The sequence below is a fragment of the Cololabis saira genome, chromosome 17, assembly GCF_033807715.1.
Source record: "Cololabis saira isolate AMF1-May2022 chromosome 17, fColSai1.1, whole genome shotgun sequence".
Classification (NCBI taxonomy): domain Eukaryota; kingdom Metazoa; phylum Chordata; class Actinopteri; order Beloniformes; family Belonidae; genus Cololabis; species Cololabis saira.
The window spans coordinates 3,643,598-3,661,190 of NC_084603.1; the positions used below are offsets into that span (position 1 = coordinate 3,643,598).

Genomic DNA, 17,593 nt, shown 5'->3' on the forward strand with positions numbered 1-17,593 from the left:
ATTATACATCTATTATACAGCTGATGTTGACATACATAGCATAGGAGGCTATTCCAGTTGCTATATGGTTGTCTGTCTCTACAGTCATGAAAGTTCAATGCTATTAAAGCACTTTAAACTTTAAATCAAAGCATTTTGTTTTTCATATAAAATAAACACATTTTTATTCAGTTTAGAAGTTTTAGGGCTTTTTTTTTTGGCTCCTGCGCTGCTGAAATCAGGGCGTCCCTTATTTCTATTTCTGAAAGGTGGCAGCCCTATCCTCACCAGGGCCTCCACCATGTTGGTGCAGAGGACGACCTCAGCCGAGTCCACAGCTCTGGCCACAGGCTCACAGCGGCCCACCTGCTGGGTTATCTGAAGAAGAAAAAAATAGGTGCATCGGTATAAAACACTAACTTTATTTACTTTATTCTCAAACATGCATGCAGAGATTTGAATGGACTTTACCGTGAGGTTGGCCCAGTCAGCGTAAACGGTGAAGTAATCCAGCTGACAGTCCAAAAACTTTCTGCTCTCCTAGAATTGATGGAGGGGTGGAGGAGGGGGGATGGAGAGAGAGAGAGAGTAAATTCCTCACATTTTCCTGCTTTTACAGTGAGAAGTCATGAGGAATCGATGGAATGCTAACGTGTCTCCAAAAGAGCAAATGTGGTCAAAACCTCTGATTTGACCCATAAATAACCACATCAGGATAATTAGTCGACATGGAAATGAATTATACTTCACTTCTGTTGTGTGCTATGCTTCTGATTTGCTTTATCGTTAATTTGGGCATTATTATTTGCGTGATCTTGTTTTTATCTCAGTTCAGTGTGAGAGTCTACTGTTGCTTTCTGATTTCACGTGTGTGTTTAAAGTGTTCATGAGACTTCTTCCATACCGAGGTTGAATCAAGCTCGTCTGGGTCGTGAAGCTTTCACACCACAGACGGCCGTACAGAGACTGTCTTCAGAGAAGTCTTGGTATGGCCATGTTGTTCCACAACAGTGTGGTTGCTGTGTTCACTTACCAAAGTCAAATAAATACACGGCATGAGTTCCCTTGGGCTGACATAAATCTTGCCATCATGACCTGATTTTTTTATATCAAAGAGAGTAAAAGAAGTGGGATGGATTGCGAGGATACTGGCTGATTGTTAAGGTTTGTTAAGAAGGTTTGTTGGAGCCAAGAGTGACAACTCAGGATCTTCAGAGATATTACAATAACCAGTGGTGGACAGTAACGGAGTAAATTTACTTGAGTACTGTACTTAAGTACATATCCAGAGGATTTGTACTTTACTTGAGTATTACATTTCTTTGGTACTTATTACTCTTACTTGAATACATTTCCAAGACAAATATTTTTACTTTTACTCGAGTAAAATTTCTAGGAAGGCTGAAAAGTACTCGTTACTTTCAGGTCTGCTCTTTTTTCTTCTTCCCTAAAATCCTATTGGACACAAGCTGTTTTTGTCAAAGGAGGAGACCTATCACAGTGCACGCTCTCCACTGGGATGTATGTAAAGCGGAAACACGTCAAGCCTCCTCAAAACGATACCACCAAAGTAGCCTGCGTTTGTCAAGACAGAGCTGCAACAAGTCAAGACAGAGCTGCAACAAGTCAAGACATACTGTAGCTGCAACAATGGCTACAACATTGAGTTATTGAAAGCAGAGATGTAGTTTTTTGTAAAGCAGTGGTCTTTGAGGGGGATCCAGACTTAGTTGGATGGTGCAGGTTCATTTGGTTTCAGTTCATGATTGTTAATAAACTCTGCATCATCTGCTGTCCTCTTATGATCCCATTCATTTGATTTGTTTTTGGTGTTTCTGCAGGTTTTATATAACATTGTGGTTCTAAAAGCAGCACATCAGTGCAGCTGGTTTCAAAGAGTTAATTCTCAGAAACAAGAGTTAAAAGATCCTTAAATTAATTTAGAAAAAATATAGTAATTTACTGATGTGGAAAATAAGAAATTTACTCTTACTCTTAGTTTTACTTAAAGTAAATTTAAAAGCATTTACTTTTGGATACTTAAGTACCTTTAAAAGCAAGTACTTTTCTACTCTTACTCGAGTAATATTTTGACTGAGCTACTTTTACTTGTAACGGAGTAAATTTTGACCAGTAGTATTTGTACTCTTACTCAAGTACTGGGGTCGAGTACTCTGTCCACCTCTGACAATAACGATCTTCTCTGCACATCATAGTTCAGAGATGTAACAGCACAACAATGCAGCGTCACTTCAAAAAGTAAATATTGTCAGTTTTATCAGTTAAATGTAAAGTGTTCTTTAACTTTTAACTCTGGTTAAGTGTTGGTGTGGATAACCATAATGCATTCCTGTGTCAGAGAGGATTCAAATGTGTCAGAATGCATGGCAAATGTGTTTGTTTCACTCACTGCAGCTCGGAGATGCAGAAACGCCATTTCTGTTACTTTACTTTGAGTGTTCTTCTTTTTAAAAATACACCAATATGACACTGAAAATATTGCAGTGGATATAAATGTGTGTAATATGTTCTCCCATCTGTTTTTGGAAGAATCCCACATCAAGATGAGATGCCCTGTGGATGTGGAACCAACGGGCACATTGTTCCCACTACTCACTCTTTGAGCCGGAGCACCTCCCCCCTCGCCTCGACTCGCTAAATGACTGACTGACCTCAGGCATTAAGAGACCACATGGAGCACATTTCTTCAAACTCATGTGACTCGTGGCTGTACTCACGGTCTTGACGATCTGTGTTGTATTTGTGTTGAGAAAGTCTTGTGCTGCTCCGACGTTGCTCAGCACCTCCCCCACTGTTCCCTGAAAGAGTCAGCGAGGACAGTAAAAGGTTTTAAAAAGAGGAGCACATTCCCTCTTCTTGGTTCTGGGTGTTAGTCCGTGTACTCACATTGATTTTTTCTGCGGTGGACTGAAGGCTCCTAATGGAGGAATTCAGGTTTTCCTTGGGGCAGAAAACAGTGCGTGTCTCTTTTATGAGTCAAGTGGTTAACCCACATAGGAAAATGAAAAGTAGACTTTGGCCAAATACGCACAAGTTGTGGGATGATGACTGTGTCTATTTCATCTTGGATTTGCCTCAGTTTCATGGCTTCATCATGGAGCTGGTTTTTAATCTCATTATCTGCCTTAAAATAGACAAATGCTTAGTTAGTTAATAAATCAAATAAAAGTAGCTAACAGCTGAACACGGTGAAGAATATCAACTAGTTCATACCGCGGTTGAATTGGTTTGATATTGGATATTCGACATTCAAAGACATCCATTTAACTTGTGATACATACCACTGATTTTGGTCATATTGCTTGTGATGTGTTCATGGTCATCTTGACTATATATCACAAGAGAGTAATTATTATAAAATCATCTTATGGGCTGATTTAATGTGGTTTTATGAATTCAACACCCATAAAACTTGTGATACATACCACTGATTTTGGTCAAACCACTTGTGATGTGTTCATGGTATACATCAGCCCATAGTATGATTTTATAATAATTACAGTCTTGTGATATATAGTCTAGATGACCATGAACACATCACAAGCAATATGACCAAAATCAGTGGTATGTATCACAAGTTAAATGGATGTCTTTGAATGTCCAATATCCAATATCAAACCAATTCAACCGCGGTCTAGTTCATTAAGATTTAATGTCGCCAACTCACTTGATAACCAGCTAGTGTAACAAGTTTGTTTGCTGTTGTATTCAGATCGATTCTTGAAATGTTGTTCATCTTAAAGAAAAATGAAAAACAAGAACTACTGGATCACAGTTAACTGCTGCATACAGATGAAAACTACGCGGGTGTAGCGTACCTGCTCCGTGACAGCAGCCGTGTCTAACTTGTCCAGTTTGCTGGAGATGTTCCTGAGCTGGTTTTGAACTTCGGGGCTCAGGAGGGTGAGAGAGGAGAGAGTGATATCTGTGTCCTCAAACTGCTGCTGGATCTGCTCCGTGTACTGTGTGAGACCAGCAAAGGAGATGTCAAAGTGAGCAAATAGGTCATGGTTTTCAATCAGTTAAAGGGAGAAAAACCCACTTTAGATATATTGAGGAGCTCCTCGAGGTCAACGAGCTCATACAAGTGAAGCGTCGTCCACAGAGGATGGTTTTTCTCGCAGTCTCTGTAAAGATTGCCATGAAATATGACTTACTTACAAAGCTTTTGATTGCATTTACAGATGGACATAGCTCTATTGACTAACTAACTTTAAGATGTGGAATAGATGTCAGAGAAGGAAAATTAAATGTCATTATGTCAAACGTTTACACGTATTTGTTGCTTTGTAAGAGCTGAACTGGAATTTCATACCTGTAGATATCAGAGATATTGATGCTGGTTTTGAGTCCTAGAGATGGGCCTATTTCCAACCCTGGAATTAAACCGGGAATGTCAATAAACTGTAAAGAGAAGAGAAAGCATCGACAGTCTTTTTAGGCGCTGGAAATGTATCTGTACAGTTGAAAGGAAAATGGTTGCATTAAAGAATCTTAAAAAAATTAAATCTTTAATTTTTGATTTTAGACACAAATAATATGGAACAATCAAACCAAGAAATTTACTTTAAATATATGTTACATATAGTATATTTCTAAAGACATGTAAAGCAGCTATATTTGTCTATGAAGCCAGATGAAACAGAAACGTTAGCTAAACTTCAGGCATTGAGTCCTGGATGTCCACCAACTTTTTATTCCTAAATTCTGATAAAACCGATGTTCTGCCCTCCAGGCATTTTTGTTGTTTATAGTGGCAGGTAGCACCCTTTAATGCCTTTTATTTGTTGCATGCTTTTATTTTGACAACCACCTGTCTATGGGAAGTAGGAGAAACAAGAAGTAGGTAGAGAAAAGCACATGTTGAGCAAAGCAGATCAGGAAAGTTCTTCCCTCGCCATCCAGCTGCGTGGTGCTGTTGAAAGCATTGTCTGTGAGTTATTTAAGTTGACATGCATTTTGTTCAGGAATACTGAAGAGTATTTTCATGACTTTGTGAAAGAAAAGTGTTTTATTTCCATTTAAGTGTCGGACTCTCAAATGTTATTTTATTCGGTCGGTGTAACTTTCAGCCAGTTTGTAAGCTAATTTGGATTGCCTTTTATTCATTATCTGTTGTTTACTGTATAGCTGGGAGGGAATTCATGAAAATCGTGCACTTGGTGACAAGTTTTTGATATTTGGCATGGTGTTAGTTATGGACATAAGGTTTTCAAAAACCACCGCAAACAAATTGGGACGGCCCTCCAGTGGCCGGTTTGCAAAATTCTAAACAAATCAATAATCAAAAAGACGATAGAGGAATTGTAGGTGTTGAGTGAGTTTAAATATGCACAGCTGATTTTTTTTTGTGTTATTTTAGAATCCTATTGTTTCACTGTGACTTAGTTCTGAAGTTCTGTTCATCTTAAGCCTGAATGAATGAATGAATGAATGAATGAATGAATGAATGAATGAATTATCAGATTATTGACACTACAGTGACCTGTCCAATAAACAGAAAATTGCATTCCTTGGGGGTGAAAATAGGATCTAGAGCCAAATATAATCTTTCTATGTGACTTAATTCTGGAGATGGAGTTTTTTGGGCAAAAAATGACCTTGAAAATTAAATCTGACCTTCAACATGACCTTGAAATAGGAAATTTATCTTAGAATTGAATTCCTAGCACCAAAAAAGTAGAAAAAGTGACAATATACAACAATCTACTAAGAGAAGCTGAGATATGACCTTTGGAGTTTTCGGCGGGTGACATTTTGAATTTTCTGCAAACCGGCCACTAGGGGGCGTCACTATTTGTTTGCGGTGGTTTTTGAAAACCTTATGTCCAAACCTACCACCATGCCAAATATCAAAAACTTGTCACCAAGTGCATGATTTTTATGATTGTTGACATATTCCCTCCCAGCTAGTAATGTAAAGCTGAAAATACTTGTGTACTTTGTTTTTCTTTACTGATTTGAACAATGTATGGCAAATGGTGATTTTACTTTTTTCTTATGTTACAGTTTCACTCCAATTTTTGCATCTGCATGCCTCTTGAGTCTGCATTAAATTCCGGAGCTGAAGGCTATATCCTGCCTCTCATGTCTTTTGTAAATGGAGTTTGGCTTGCTGTCTACTTTTAGTCATCACACTTAAAGGAGGACAGTATAACCAAGGTTATTGTTTTAAGTCCCAAACACCTTAGGAAGGGATTAGATGGTGTTGAAATGACCTCCAACACAACTGTGTGAAACCAAATCAGGATTTGTCGTTTATACAGCATATTAATCAGGTTTGTAAGACAGCGTTTTTCCATCTGTGTAATATTACAAAGATTAGGAGCATCCTCTCCCAGAGAGATGTGGAAAAACTAATTCACGCATTTGTATCTTCTAGACTAGATTACTTTAATGTGTTATTAGCAGGATGTCCAAGTAATTCTATGAAAAGGCTCCAGCTGATCAGAAATGCAGCAGCGTGGGCGCTGACAGGAATCAACAAGTGAGACTACATCTCTCCTGTGTTAGCCTCACTCCATCGGCTCCACGAAAACTCAGAATCCAATTCAAAATTGTATTATTTGCGTATAGTCCAAAATGGCCTAGTTCCGCAATATTTGCAAGACCTAAAGTGCCTTATGTTCCTAATAAAGCTCTACGTTCTCAGAGTGCAGGTTTACCCATAGTTCCTAGAGTTTTTGTTGAACCCAGGACCGTCTAGCTGTGAGGCGGCTGCACTACCAGCTGCACTACCAGCCGCCAAAAGTGCAAGAGATTGAGAGTTAGACGTATGGGCAGAAATATGTGCCACTAGAAACTGAATTTGAATAATTTATATTTGAATTTGAATTGCTCAACTTGAATAATTTCATCAAAAAACTGAATCTGAATCACATAATTTGAATTTGTATTGTTTAATTTGAATCATTGCATTGAAAAACTGAATCTACATTCAGCTCTCACAATTCAAATTCAGTTCTTGCAATTCAATTTCAATTCTACTGTGCCAGACATCCGGGTCTTCCGGAGGAAGAGCAATCGAGTGCAGATACAAAGAACTTCTTTTCACGTAGCCTACTATAACCTCTATTTTCTTTCAACGATATAAACGACCAATGGGAGCAAGATATTTCGAAACCTATTTTGTTTTCTACATTCTGTGTAAAAAGTGTAGATTTATATCTTGCCGTTTTGTAGAAAAATTTCTGCTGAGGAGTGTGTGAAGATTTGCGGCAACGGGTGAAGCCTGAATTATGGTTTTGCGTTAAATCGACGCAGAGTCTACGCCGTAGGTTATGCGGCGATGCTCACCGTACGGTGCGTGTCACCGCGTAAATTCAGTTTCTAGTGGCAAATATTTCTGCCCATATAGACGACACTTCCTAAAAATGGTCAAATATTCCATCGAATAAGACTGAAGATATTTAAAATTCAAGAAAAAAAAATATTGTTGTTTTTCTGTAATTTATAAGATGTGACCTGTCATTGCTTTATTAAATGAGTTCATCTGCTTTTGTTTTGCATGTGTTTTTATATGTTTTTATATGTGACCACATCACTACCTTCAGCAGCTGTCCATTGTTCCACGGCCGACAGACCAGAGTGTAAACGTTTCCTCCCAGCAAGAACAGCAGCAGCACGGCTATCATGAACAACCAGGAGAAAAGGAAGCAGAAACCTGCACCCCTGCAAGCACATCCACATCAGAGGTCAAAGGTCATCTCAGCTGGTAAAACGCTTTTAACAGTTTGATGCTTCTCGTGTCTGAAAGAATTGATATTGATTTTATTTTATTTTGGAAGGATGTGTTGTTTGGTGTTTTTGACCATATAACAATTAGAACAAAGCCAAAGGAAACGTTTATTATTAATTTGTTAATTATCCTCGCAAAATTCCACATCCACAAATCTAAATTCTTACGCAAAAAACCCTCTTTTTTTACTTTTTATTGTGAACTAAAACAGTATCTGGACTCTATTAAGTTTTCTAATAATTCAAAGGCAATCAAAACCATAAATGTATGTAAATGTTTTGGCTTTCTGTTATAATTTCATCCCCCCTGGCTGGTTGTAATGTGTTGTGCTTTTTGTTTTGTTTTTATTTGTGTTGTACTCTTTATATGTTATAATTAGACGTGAATTTGCATAATGTGAAGTTTTTTCTTATCATTGTTATGTTTGCAATTGTTAAAAAAAAAAAAAAAAACCCAAAAAAAAAAAAAAAAAGTTTGATGCTTCTCTGTGATTAACTCCACACTTACATCAACAGGAAGGTGCCGCCACAGTCCGCCGTGCAGGATCGCTTTGTAGGGTCAGCTTTGGATCTCAGACCCAGAGGCCCAAAGAGCAGACCCAGCAGGTTACACACGACCACCAGGAGGACCACGCAGCACAGAGCCACACACACACCCCATCTGGAGAAATATCAACACCTACGTTGGGATATGTGCGTTGTTTTTCCGATTGATTACAAATGAACGTCCCCGCTTCTTACCTGGTGTGTTCTGCCATCTTTATTGTGGGTAAAAACTTGTCGATCTCCCTCTGCACCTCATTCAGAGTCACCGACACATCGTCCAAAGCTGATAAGTGGATTTCACTTGAAACCTGGGAAATCTGTTCCAGTACATCACCCAACGATTTTTTGCTATCTAAAAAGAAAGAAAGAAAGAAAAACTCCTTAATACTGACTGATTGTTCATCTCATTAGTCTTAAGAAAGTTTGTGAGAGCAAATGCAGTGTTTACTTACTTTGGACTATATCCTGTGTATCATTGGTCACTCTTTCGGGGATGCTCTGGAAATATTCCTCCACCTGTGATAAGATGAAAATCGTTTGTTTAATATGGGGCGATTGAGGAGAAAAAAGAAAGAAAACTTGTTTTCTAGTTACTTTCCTTGTTCAACAACACGACTTAAGTGAGTTGAAAATATTTTCTTCCCAATTTAACAACATCATCTCGAGTTAAACCCTTTTCAAACTTTGACCCCCTCCCTAATCATTCGTGTTTACATCCGGTGAAGGTCACTGACCTGACTGATTTTGGCCTTGAGATCAGTTTTGATAACTTCATCCACTGCAGTCTGAAATTCATTTACGCTGGGAACCTGTGGGAAACAACCAAACACACGCAGGCAGCGTGCATGAGCCCAGCCGTCACAGATAAGCACATGTCTTACCTCAAAGCGACACAAGGGGGCAGCAGTGTGCAACAAAAATGGTAAGATCAAGAGAATAATTGATGTTTTTTCTCTCTTCTCTAGAAATACACAGTCAAAGGAAAACATTTTCCCAAAATGCTGATGAATACAAGAGATGAGGCAATGAGAAGAGAAGAAGGAGGCATGTGGGGGATAGAGATGCGTAGGAGGTATGGAGAAAAACAGATTTTAGGAGGATAATTCAGCTGTTCAGACAAAGCCAAAAATAACTGTCATCTGTCACACTGTCTCAGCCTGCGTCAAAGGCAGTTTAATTGCATGAAATATCCCTGTTTAGTCATGGTGATTGTCTGAAGGGGAAAATCTCCACTTGTATTTTGTCAACAGAGCGGTCACACCTGACTCACCGCTGTCATGAAGTGGTTGAGGGGGAAATCAGGAGAGGGAAATAAAGAAGATTGATTTATTTTGTATATGTACACAAAAGCAGCACTTACACTAACAGAGGTATCCAGTGTTAGTTTATCCAGCTGAGGTCGTAGGTCAGCACATCCAATGCAGTTTGGATCCGACAGCGTCTGATTGATCTGGTTTCTAACAGCGGTGACGTTGCCATGGAGACGGTCCATACTGGACTGCAGATGGTTCAAAGACGAGTTCAGCTTCCCCAGTTCAACACTGGTGTTTACCGTTTCTGTTCGTTCAGACGACACAAATATCAATGTTACGGACACCTTTGGAAAATACAATAAGTATAAAGTAAAAGTTGAATCAGTGAAGCTTTAAACTCATTTTTCCATTAAATCTTCCTAAATTATTACTAAGAACAACTTATTTTTTTCCCCTTTTTTTCTTATTACAAAAATGTATTGATTTGTGTAAATATCCATTGCATAAACTGTGGCGAAATCAATACCAAAGTGTGTAGTTTGGGTCATTTCTATCTAACTCGTCTAAATGAAGACTTGGGTAAGACTTAAAAAAAGGTATGAATTTAAAATTAGGGAAAAAAAAGAACCATAAAAGGTTGTCAAGAAAAATTTATGTCATGCTATATGAGCGAAGTTACAAAAATATCAAAAATATTTGAATATTTTCCTCATCACTCTCAAATAGAGAGTTTGTGCATCTTAGATAAACCATCAGTATAGCTGACGATCCTGCGTCTAAAAACACACATACACACACATTAAAAGAGCCTCCAGTCTGTTGTGGATGGTAAACTTTTGTTATGGTCCAAAACGACGTGAAATGCAACAGTTTTGAGTGACAAAGGTATATATGTTTGAAGCAAAATGCCAATTACTGTTACATCTTAGTTCATTGGTATTTTATGTCTTTGACAAGACTCATTGTACTGAAGTATATAAAAAAGACTTTGCAAGCATGTCCTCGTACCGATCCTGTGGAAGCAGAGGCCGTGAACTGTTCTCCTCTGAAGTCTATGGACAATAGTTTGGGTGCGTTATCCATTTCTATGGATTTATCGGCAAGAACATCAGGCTATTCAAACGCCGCTATAAGCAGATTCTCATACTGAACTACCAACATTTGATGTTATAATGACCATGATTTTTTATTTTATTTTTTTATTTTTTTCTTCTGTGCATGATGCTTTTCTTTCTTTTTTAGCTACTTTTATTATGGTGATTGTTTTTGTTTTTTTTCATTGACTTTTTTTCTTCTCTACTGTGCTTGATGCCTTTCATTTTTAGCTACTTTTATTATTGACTCACTTGTCTTTTAATTACTTTTATATTGATATACTTTTATATGTCAAGAAGAAGGGTATATACTGTATATATGTATTATTGTTGTTATTATTATTATTATTGTTATTGCTATTATTATTCTTTTATATATCGGATATTCTTATATTGCAAGAAGGGACCAGACTAGATAAACATTTGCTTCTTCCTGTCCCTTCTTGAACAAAACTGGTTGTGCTTTATTAATTTTGTTGATGTATGGTGTGTTTTTTTTTTTATTGTTTTGTTCAAGATGAATAAAGATCAAATCAAATCAAATCAAATCAAATCGTGACATGAAGCAGACTGGATGTCTGCAGGAATCGTTTTATGTACATTTTTGGACATTTTTTGTACACGTACAAAGTTAAAATAAGTCTTCCTTTTCTTTCCTTCTTGTTTTCCTTTTTTTTCCCCCAAGTAAAAAAGTAAAAATTTAAATTGAAAAAAACTTGGATTGATATTTTCGAATCTTGTCAGAAGTTTAAAATGGCAAATTATTTTAGATGTATGTCCATTGCTTAAAATAATTACAATGAATTGCCATTTTGTTACAAACACATATTTCTTTCTCTCTCAAAACGGCTTCAATTCAAACAAGTTGTGGCTTCTAACAAAAGTTTACGCTCATTACTCAATCATTAATAATTTTTCTTTTAGGTTGACTATTTTACACCAGTCCAGGGACAGCAGATGCAAAATAGCCTTTTTGGCTAATTTTGGCATATTTTACATTTGTTTAAATCTATTATTAATGTGCATTGTCCCTGATAACTAAACCTTTAAATAAATAAATAAATTCTATTTAAACAGAATTATTTTAACTCTGAAATTAACCTTTAACCTCTGCTGTAAGCGTGATTTATACTTCCACGTTGCAAATACACCACATAAATGTTGAGTTTCTTTTTGTTTACTTCCTTTATGTACCTTAGATTTGGTAGTGGAGCAAATGAAAAATATCCAGTGTGAGTTGGATCTAATAGAAATTGAGCAACATTAGCTTTTACTAACATTACAGCTATCTTTCTATCTAGTTTAAATGACAAAAATAATAGGAGAAATAGCAGGAAATATGCAACAGGCAATACGATGCAACAAAGTGGACACGTCAGGTTTTTTTTTCTTCTGATGCGTAGTTGCATCGCTGGGGAAGTGCCTGTCAGACGAGGGAATGACGGGGTTCCAGCTATGCCGGACAAATGTTATCGATTCAACACAGGAACATAAATCATTCTGCTGTAAAGTAAAAATCGATCGCTGTAATGTCAGTAAAAGTTATGGGTGCTCATCATTTGTCAACTCCAATCCTCATAAGAGATGTTTTATTGGCTCCCATCCCATCTCTCTATTAAAATGGACAAAATGACAAATAAAAACATCAACTTTTTTTAAATTGTATTTGTATGCATTTTTGGGGATTAAGGGTTCAAAGTAATTAAGGATTTCAATTAAACACTGGGAAGCGGGGGAAGTTAAACCCTGTGATAAGAATCTGACACAATGGGACCCCACAGACACAGGAATGTCCACAGGTTGGGTTTCAGTTCACAGAAAACGCCTTACACACTCCTGCTAAAACCAAATGAAAGCAGTTTGGGGGAAGCTTGGCTGACATGTGAACGCCTCCCAGAACAATTATGTAGCATACGTGGGGGATCACAGAGAAGTTCATGCTTTCTTTCTTAAAATAATGGAAGCTACTCAACATTAACAGACTTATATTAGGTTGAAAGAATGTAAATCCCTGATCTGGCTGAGCTCTTTGGTTACCAACAAGACACATAACTACCAGGCAGTGGTGGACAGTAACGGAGTAAATTTACTTGAGTACTGTACTTAAGTACATATCCAGAGGATTTCTACTTTACTTGAGTATTACATTTCTTTGGTACTTATTACTCTTACTTGAATACATTTCCAAGACAAATATTTTTACTTTTACTCGAGTAAATTTCTAGGAAGGCTGAAAAGTACTCGTTACTTTCAGGTCTGCTCCAGGGCCGGTTCTAGAAAATGATGACTAGGGCTGCATCTCAGATCAGAGGGGGTGCACATGCCTGGCACGTTATTCAACACTAAATTATGCATTTTCCCATAATTTCAAGCGGAATGATACTAGTAAAACAAGAATTTTTAAAGTGTATTTCAAATGCTTTATTGCAGCAATATTGCTGCAGAACAAAGAAAATGCTACATTTAGTCTGGGCTACCTCACCCATCAGATAATCTACACTGCAAAAATTCAACAAGAACAAGATCTTAACAAGAATATTTGTCTTATTTCTAGTTAAAATGGCTTATTACACTTAAAACAAGATTCATCACTGGAAAAAACAACAATTTACACCTGTTTCAAGTAGATTTTCACTTAAAATAAATAGAAAAATCTGCCAGTGGAACAAGATTTTTTGCTTGTAATAAGAAGATAAATCTTGTTCCACTGGCAGATTCTTCTACTTATTTCAAGTGAAAATTGACTTGAAACAGGTGAAAATTGTCAAATAACAAGTTATTTTTCTGGTAATTACTCTTGTTTTAAGTGTAATAAGATTTATTGACTAAAATGAGACATTTTAACTAGAAATAAGACAAATATTCCTGGTAAGATTTTAAGTTTTTGTCAGTTTTTTTCCCCGTCTTTTCAACTGAGCATGCAAACACATAAACTAAGGGTGCAATGCATGCTCATGCACCCTCGTAGAACCGGGCCTGGTCTGCTCTTTTTTCTTCTTCCCTAAAATCCTATTGGACACAAGCTGTTTTTGTCAAAGGAGGAGACCTATCACAGTGCACGCTCTCCACTGGGATGTACGTAAAGCGGAAATACGTCAAGCCTCCTCAAAACGATACCGCCAAAGTAGCCTGTGTTTGTCAAGACAGAGCCGCAAAAAGTGAAGACAGAGCCGCAACAAGTCAAGACAGAGCTGCAACAAGTCAAGACAGAACTGCAACAAGTCAAGACAGAGCTGCAACAAGTCAAGACAGAGCTGCAACAAGTCAAGACAGAGCTGCAACAAGTCAAGACAGAGCTGCAACAAGTCAAGACAGAGCTGCAACAAGTCAAGACAGAGCTGCAACAAGTCAAGACAGAGTCAACAAGTCAAGACAGAGCTGCAACAAGTCAAGACAGAGCCGTAACAAGTCAAGACAGAGCTGCAACAAGTCAAGACAGAGCTGCAACAAGTCAAGACAGAGCTGCAACAAGTCAAGACAGAGCCGCAACAAGTCAAGACAGAGCTGCAACAAGTCAAGACAGAGCTGCAACAAGTCAAGACAGAGCCGCAACAAGTCAAGACAGAGCCGCAACAAGTCAAGACAGAGCTGCAACAAGTCAAGACAGAGCTGCAACAAGTCAAGACAGAGCTGCAACAAGTCAAGACAGAGCAGCAACAAGTCAAGACAGAGCTGCAACAAGTCAAGACAGAGTCAACAAGTCAAGACAGAGCCGCAACAAGTCAAGACATAGCCGCAACAAGTCAAGACATAGCCGCAACAAGTCAAGACATAGCCGCAACAAGTCAAGACAGAGCCGCAACAAGTCAAGACAGAGCTGCAACAAGTCAAGACAGAGCTGCAACAAGTCAAGACAGAGCTGCAACAAGTCAAGACAGAGCTGCAACAAGTCAAGACAGAGCAGCAACAAGTCAAGACAGAGCTGCAACAAGTCAAGACAGAGCTGCAACAAGTCAAGACAGAGCTGCAACAAGTCAAGACAGAGCTGCAACAAGTCAAGACAGAGCAGCAACAAGTCAAGACAGAGCTGCAACAAGTCAAGACAGAGCAGCAACAAGTCAAGACAGAGCTGCAACAAGTCAAGACAGAGCTGCAACAAGTCAAGACAGAGCTGCAACAAGTCAAGACCGAGCCGCAACAAGTCAAGACAGAGCTGCAACAAGTCAAGACAGAGCTGCAACAAGTCAAGACAGAGTCAACAAGTCAAGACAGAGCCGCAACAAGTCAAGACAGAGCTGCAACAAGTCAAGACAGAGCTGCAACAAGTCAAGACAGAGCCGCAACAAGTCAAGACAGAGCTGCAACAAGTCAAGACAGAGCTGCAACAAGTCAAGACAGAGCCGCAACAAGTCAAGACAGAGCTGCAACAAGTCAAGACAGAGCTGCAACAAGTCAAGACAGAGCCGCAACAAGTCAAGACAGAGCTGCAACAAGTCAAGACAGAGCTGCAACAAGTCAAGACAGAGTCAACAAGTCAAGACAGAGCTGCAACAAGTCAAGACATAGCCGCAACAAGTCAAGACAGAGCTGCAACAAGTCAAGACAGAGTCAACAAGTCAAGACAGAGCTGCAACAAGTCAAGACAGAGCTGCAACAAGTCAAGACAGAGCTGCAACAAGTCAAGACAGAGCTGCAACAAGTCAAGACAGAGAAACAAGTCAAGACAGAGCCGCAACAAGTGAAGACAGAGCCGCAACAAGTCAAGACAGAGCCGCAACAAGTCAAGACAGAGCCGCAACAAGTCAAGACAGAGCTGCAACAAGTCAAGACAGAGTCAACAAGTCAAGACAGAGCTGCAACAAGTCAAGACAGAGCTGCAACAAGTCAAGACAGAGCCGCAACAAGTCAAGACAGAGCTGTAACAAGTCAAGACAGAGTCAACAAGTCAAGACAGAGCTGCAACAAGTCAAGACAGAGTCAACAAGTCAAGACAGAGCTACAACAAGTCAAGACAGAGCTGCAACAAGTCAAGACAGAGCTGCAACAAGTCAAGACAGAGCTGCAACAAGTCAAGACAGAGCCGCAACAAGTCAAGACAGAGTCAACAAGTCAAGACAGAGCTGCAACAAGTCAAGACAGAGCCGCAACAAGTCAAGACAGAGCTGCAACAAGTCAAGACAGAGCTGCAACAAGTCAAGACAGAGCCGCAACAAGTCAAGACAGAGCTGCAACAAGTCAAGACAGAGTCAACAAGTCAAGACAGAGCCGCAACAAGTCAAGACAGAGCTGCAACAAGTCAAGACAGAGCTGCAACAAGTCAAGACAGAGCTGCAACAAGTCAAGACAGAGTCAACAAGTCAAGACAGAGCCGCAACAAGTCAAGACAGAGTCAACAAGTCAAGACAGAGCCGCAACAAGTCAAGACAGAGCTGCAACAAGTCAAGACAGAGCTGCAACAAGTCAAGACAGAGCTGCAACAAGTCAAGACAGAGCTGCAACACGTCAAGACAGAGCTGCAACAAGTCAAGACAGAGCTGCAACAAGTCAAGACAGAGCTGCAACAAGTCAAGACAGAGTCAACAAGTCAAGACAGAGCTGCAACAAGTCAAGACAGAGTCAACAAGTCAAGACAGAGCTGCAACAAGTCAAGACAGAGCTGCAACAAGTCAAGACAGAGCCGCAACAAGTCAAGACAGAGTCAACAAGTCAAGACAGAGCTGCAACAAGTCAAGACAGAGTCAATAAGTCAAGACAGAGCTGCAACAAGTCAAGACAGAGTCAACAAGTCAAGACAGAGCTGCAACAAGTCAAGACAGAGCTGCAACAAGTCAAGACAGAGTCAACAAGTCAAGACAGAGCTGCAACAAGTCAAGACAGAGCTGCAACAAGTCAAGACAGAGCTGCAACAAGTCAAGACAGAGTCAACAAGTCAAGACAGAGCTGCAACAAGTCAAGACAGAGCTGCAACAAGTCAAGACAGAGCTGCAACAAGTCAAGACAGAGCTGCAACAAGTCAAGACAGAGTCAACAAGTCAAGACAGAGCTGCAACAAGTCAAGACAGAGCTGCAACAAGTCAAGACAGAGTCAACAAGTCAAGACAGAGCCAACAAGTCAAGACAGAGCTGCAACAAGTCAAGACAGAGCTGCAACAAGTCAAGACAGAGCTGCAACAAGTCAAGACAGAGCCGCAACAAGTCAAGACAGAGCCGCAACAAGTCAAGACAGAGCCGCAACAAGTCAAGACAGAGCTGCAACAAGTCAAGACAGAGCTGCAACAAGTCAAGACAGAGCTGCAACAAGTCAAGACAGAGTCAACAAGTCAAGACAGAGCTGCAACAAGTCAAGACAGAGCTGCAACAAGTCAAGACAGAGCCGCAACAAGTCAAGACAGAGTCAACAAGTCAAGACAGAGCTGCAACAAGTCAAGACAGAGCTGCAACAAGTCAAGACAGGGCTGCAACAAGTCAAGACAGAGCTGCAACAAGTCAAGACAGAGCTGCAACAAGTCAAGACAGAGCTGCAACAAGTCAAGACAGAGCTGCAACAAGTCAAGACAGAGCTGCAACAAGTCAAGACAGAGCTGCAACAAGTCAAGACAGAGTCAACAAGTCAAGACAGAGCCAACAAGTCAAGACAGAGCTGCAACAAGTCAAGACAGAGCCCCAACAAGTCAAGACAGAGCTGCAACAAGTCAAGACAGAGCTGCAACAAGTCAAGACAGAGCCAACAAGTCAAGACAGAACCGCAACAAGTCAAGACAGAGCTGCAACAAGTCAAGACAGAGCTGCAACAAGTCAAGACAGAGCCGCAACAAGTCAAGACAGAGCCGCAACAAGTCAAGACAGAGCTGCAACAAGTCAAGACAGAGTCAACAAGTCAAGACAGAGTCAACAAGTCAAGACAGAGCTGCAACAAGTCAAGACAGAGCTGCAACAAGTCAAGACAGAGCCGCAACAAGTCAAGACAGAGCTGCAACAAGTCAAGACGGAGCTGCAACAAGTCAAGACGGAGCTGCAACAAGT

General features: G+C 39.5%; 1 protein-coding gene across 1 annotated transcript in view; it reads right to left on the reverse strand.

Moving 5' to 3' along the window:
* The window catches only part of prom2 (prominin 2), a 28,950-nt gene that overhangs the window by 1,658 nt on the left and 9,699 nt on the right, over window positions 1–17,593 (reverse strand). Inside the window, exons 8-22 of the mRNA XM_061745205.1 lie at window positions 9,644–9,840; window positions 9,018–9,092; window positions 8,736–8,799; window positions 8,479–8,635; window positions 8,246–8,398; window positions 7,548–7,671; window positions 4,316–4,404; window positions 4,043–4,127; window positions 3,819–3,962; window positions 3,668–3,736; window positions 3,032–3,124; window positions 2,887–2,940; window positions 2,718–2,798; window positions 451–519; window positions 268–357 (exon numbers count right to left, since the gene is read on the reverse strand). Coding sequence (XP_061601189.1) covers window positions 268–357; window positions 451–519; window positions 2,718–2,798; window positions 2,887–2,940; window positions 3,032–3,124; window positions 3,668–3,736; window positions 3,819–3,962; window positions 4,043–4,127; window positions 4,316–4,404; window positions 7,548–7,671; window positions 8,246–8,398; window positions 8,479–8,635; window positions 8,736–8,799; window positions 9,018–9,092; window positions 9,644–9,840 — 1,544 coding nt within the window. The remainder of the gene's footprint in view (window positions 1–267; window positions 358–450; window positions 520–2,717; window positions 2,799–2,886; window positions 2,941–3,031; window positions 3,125–3,667; window positions 3,737–3,818; window positions 3,963–4,042; window positions 4,128–4,315; window positions 4,405–7,547; window positions 7,672–8,245; window positions 8,399–8,478; window positions 8,636–8,735; window positions 8,800–9,017; window positions 9,093–9,643; window positions 9,841–17,593) is intronic.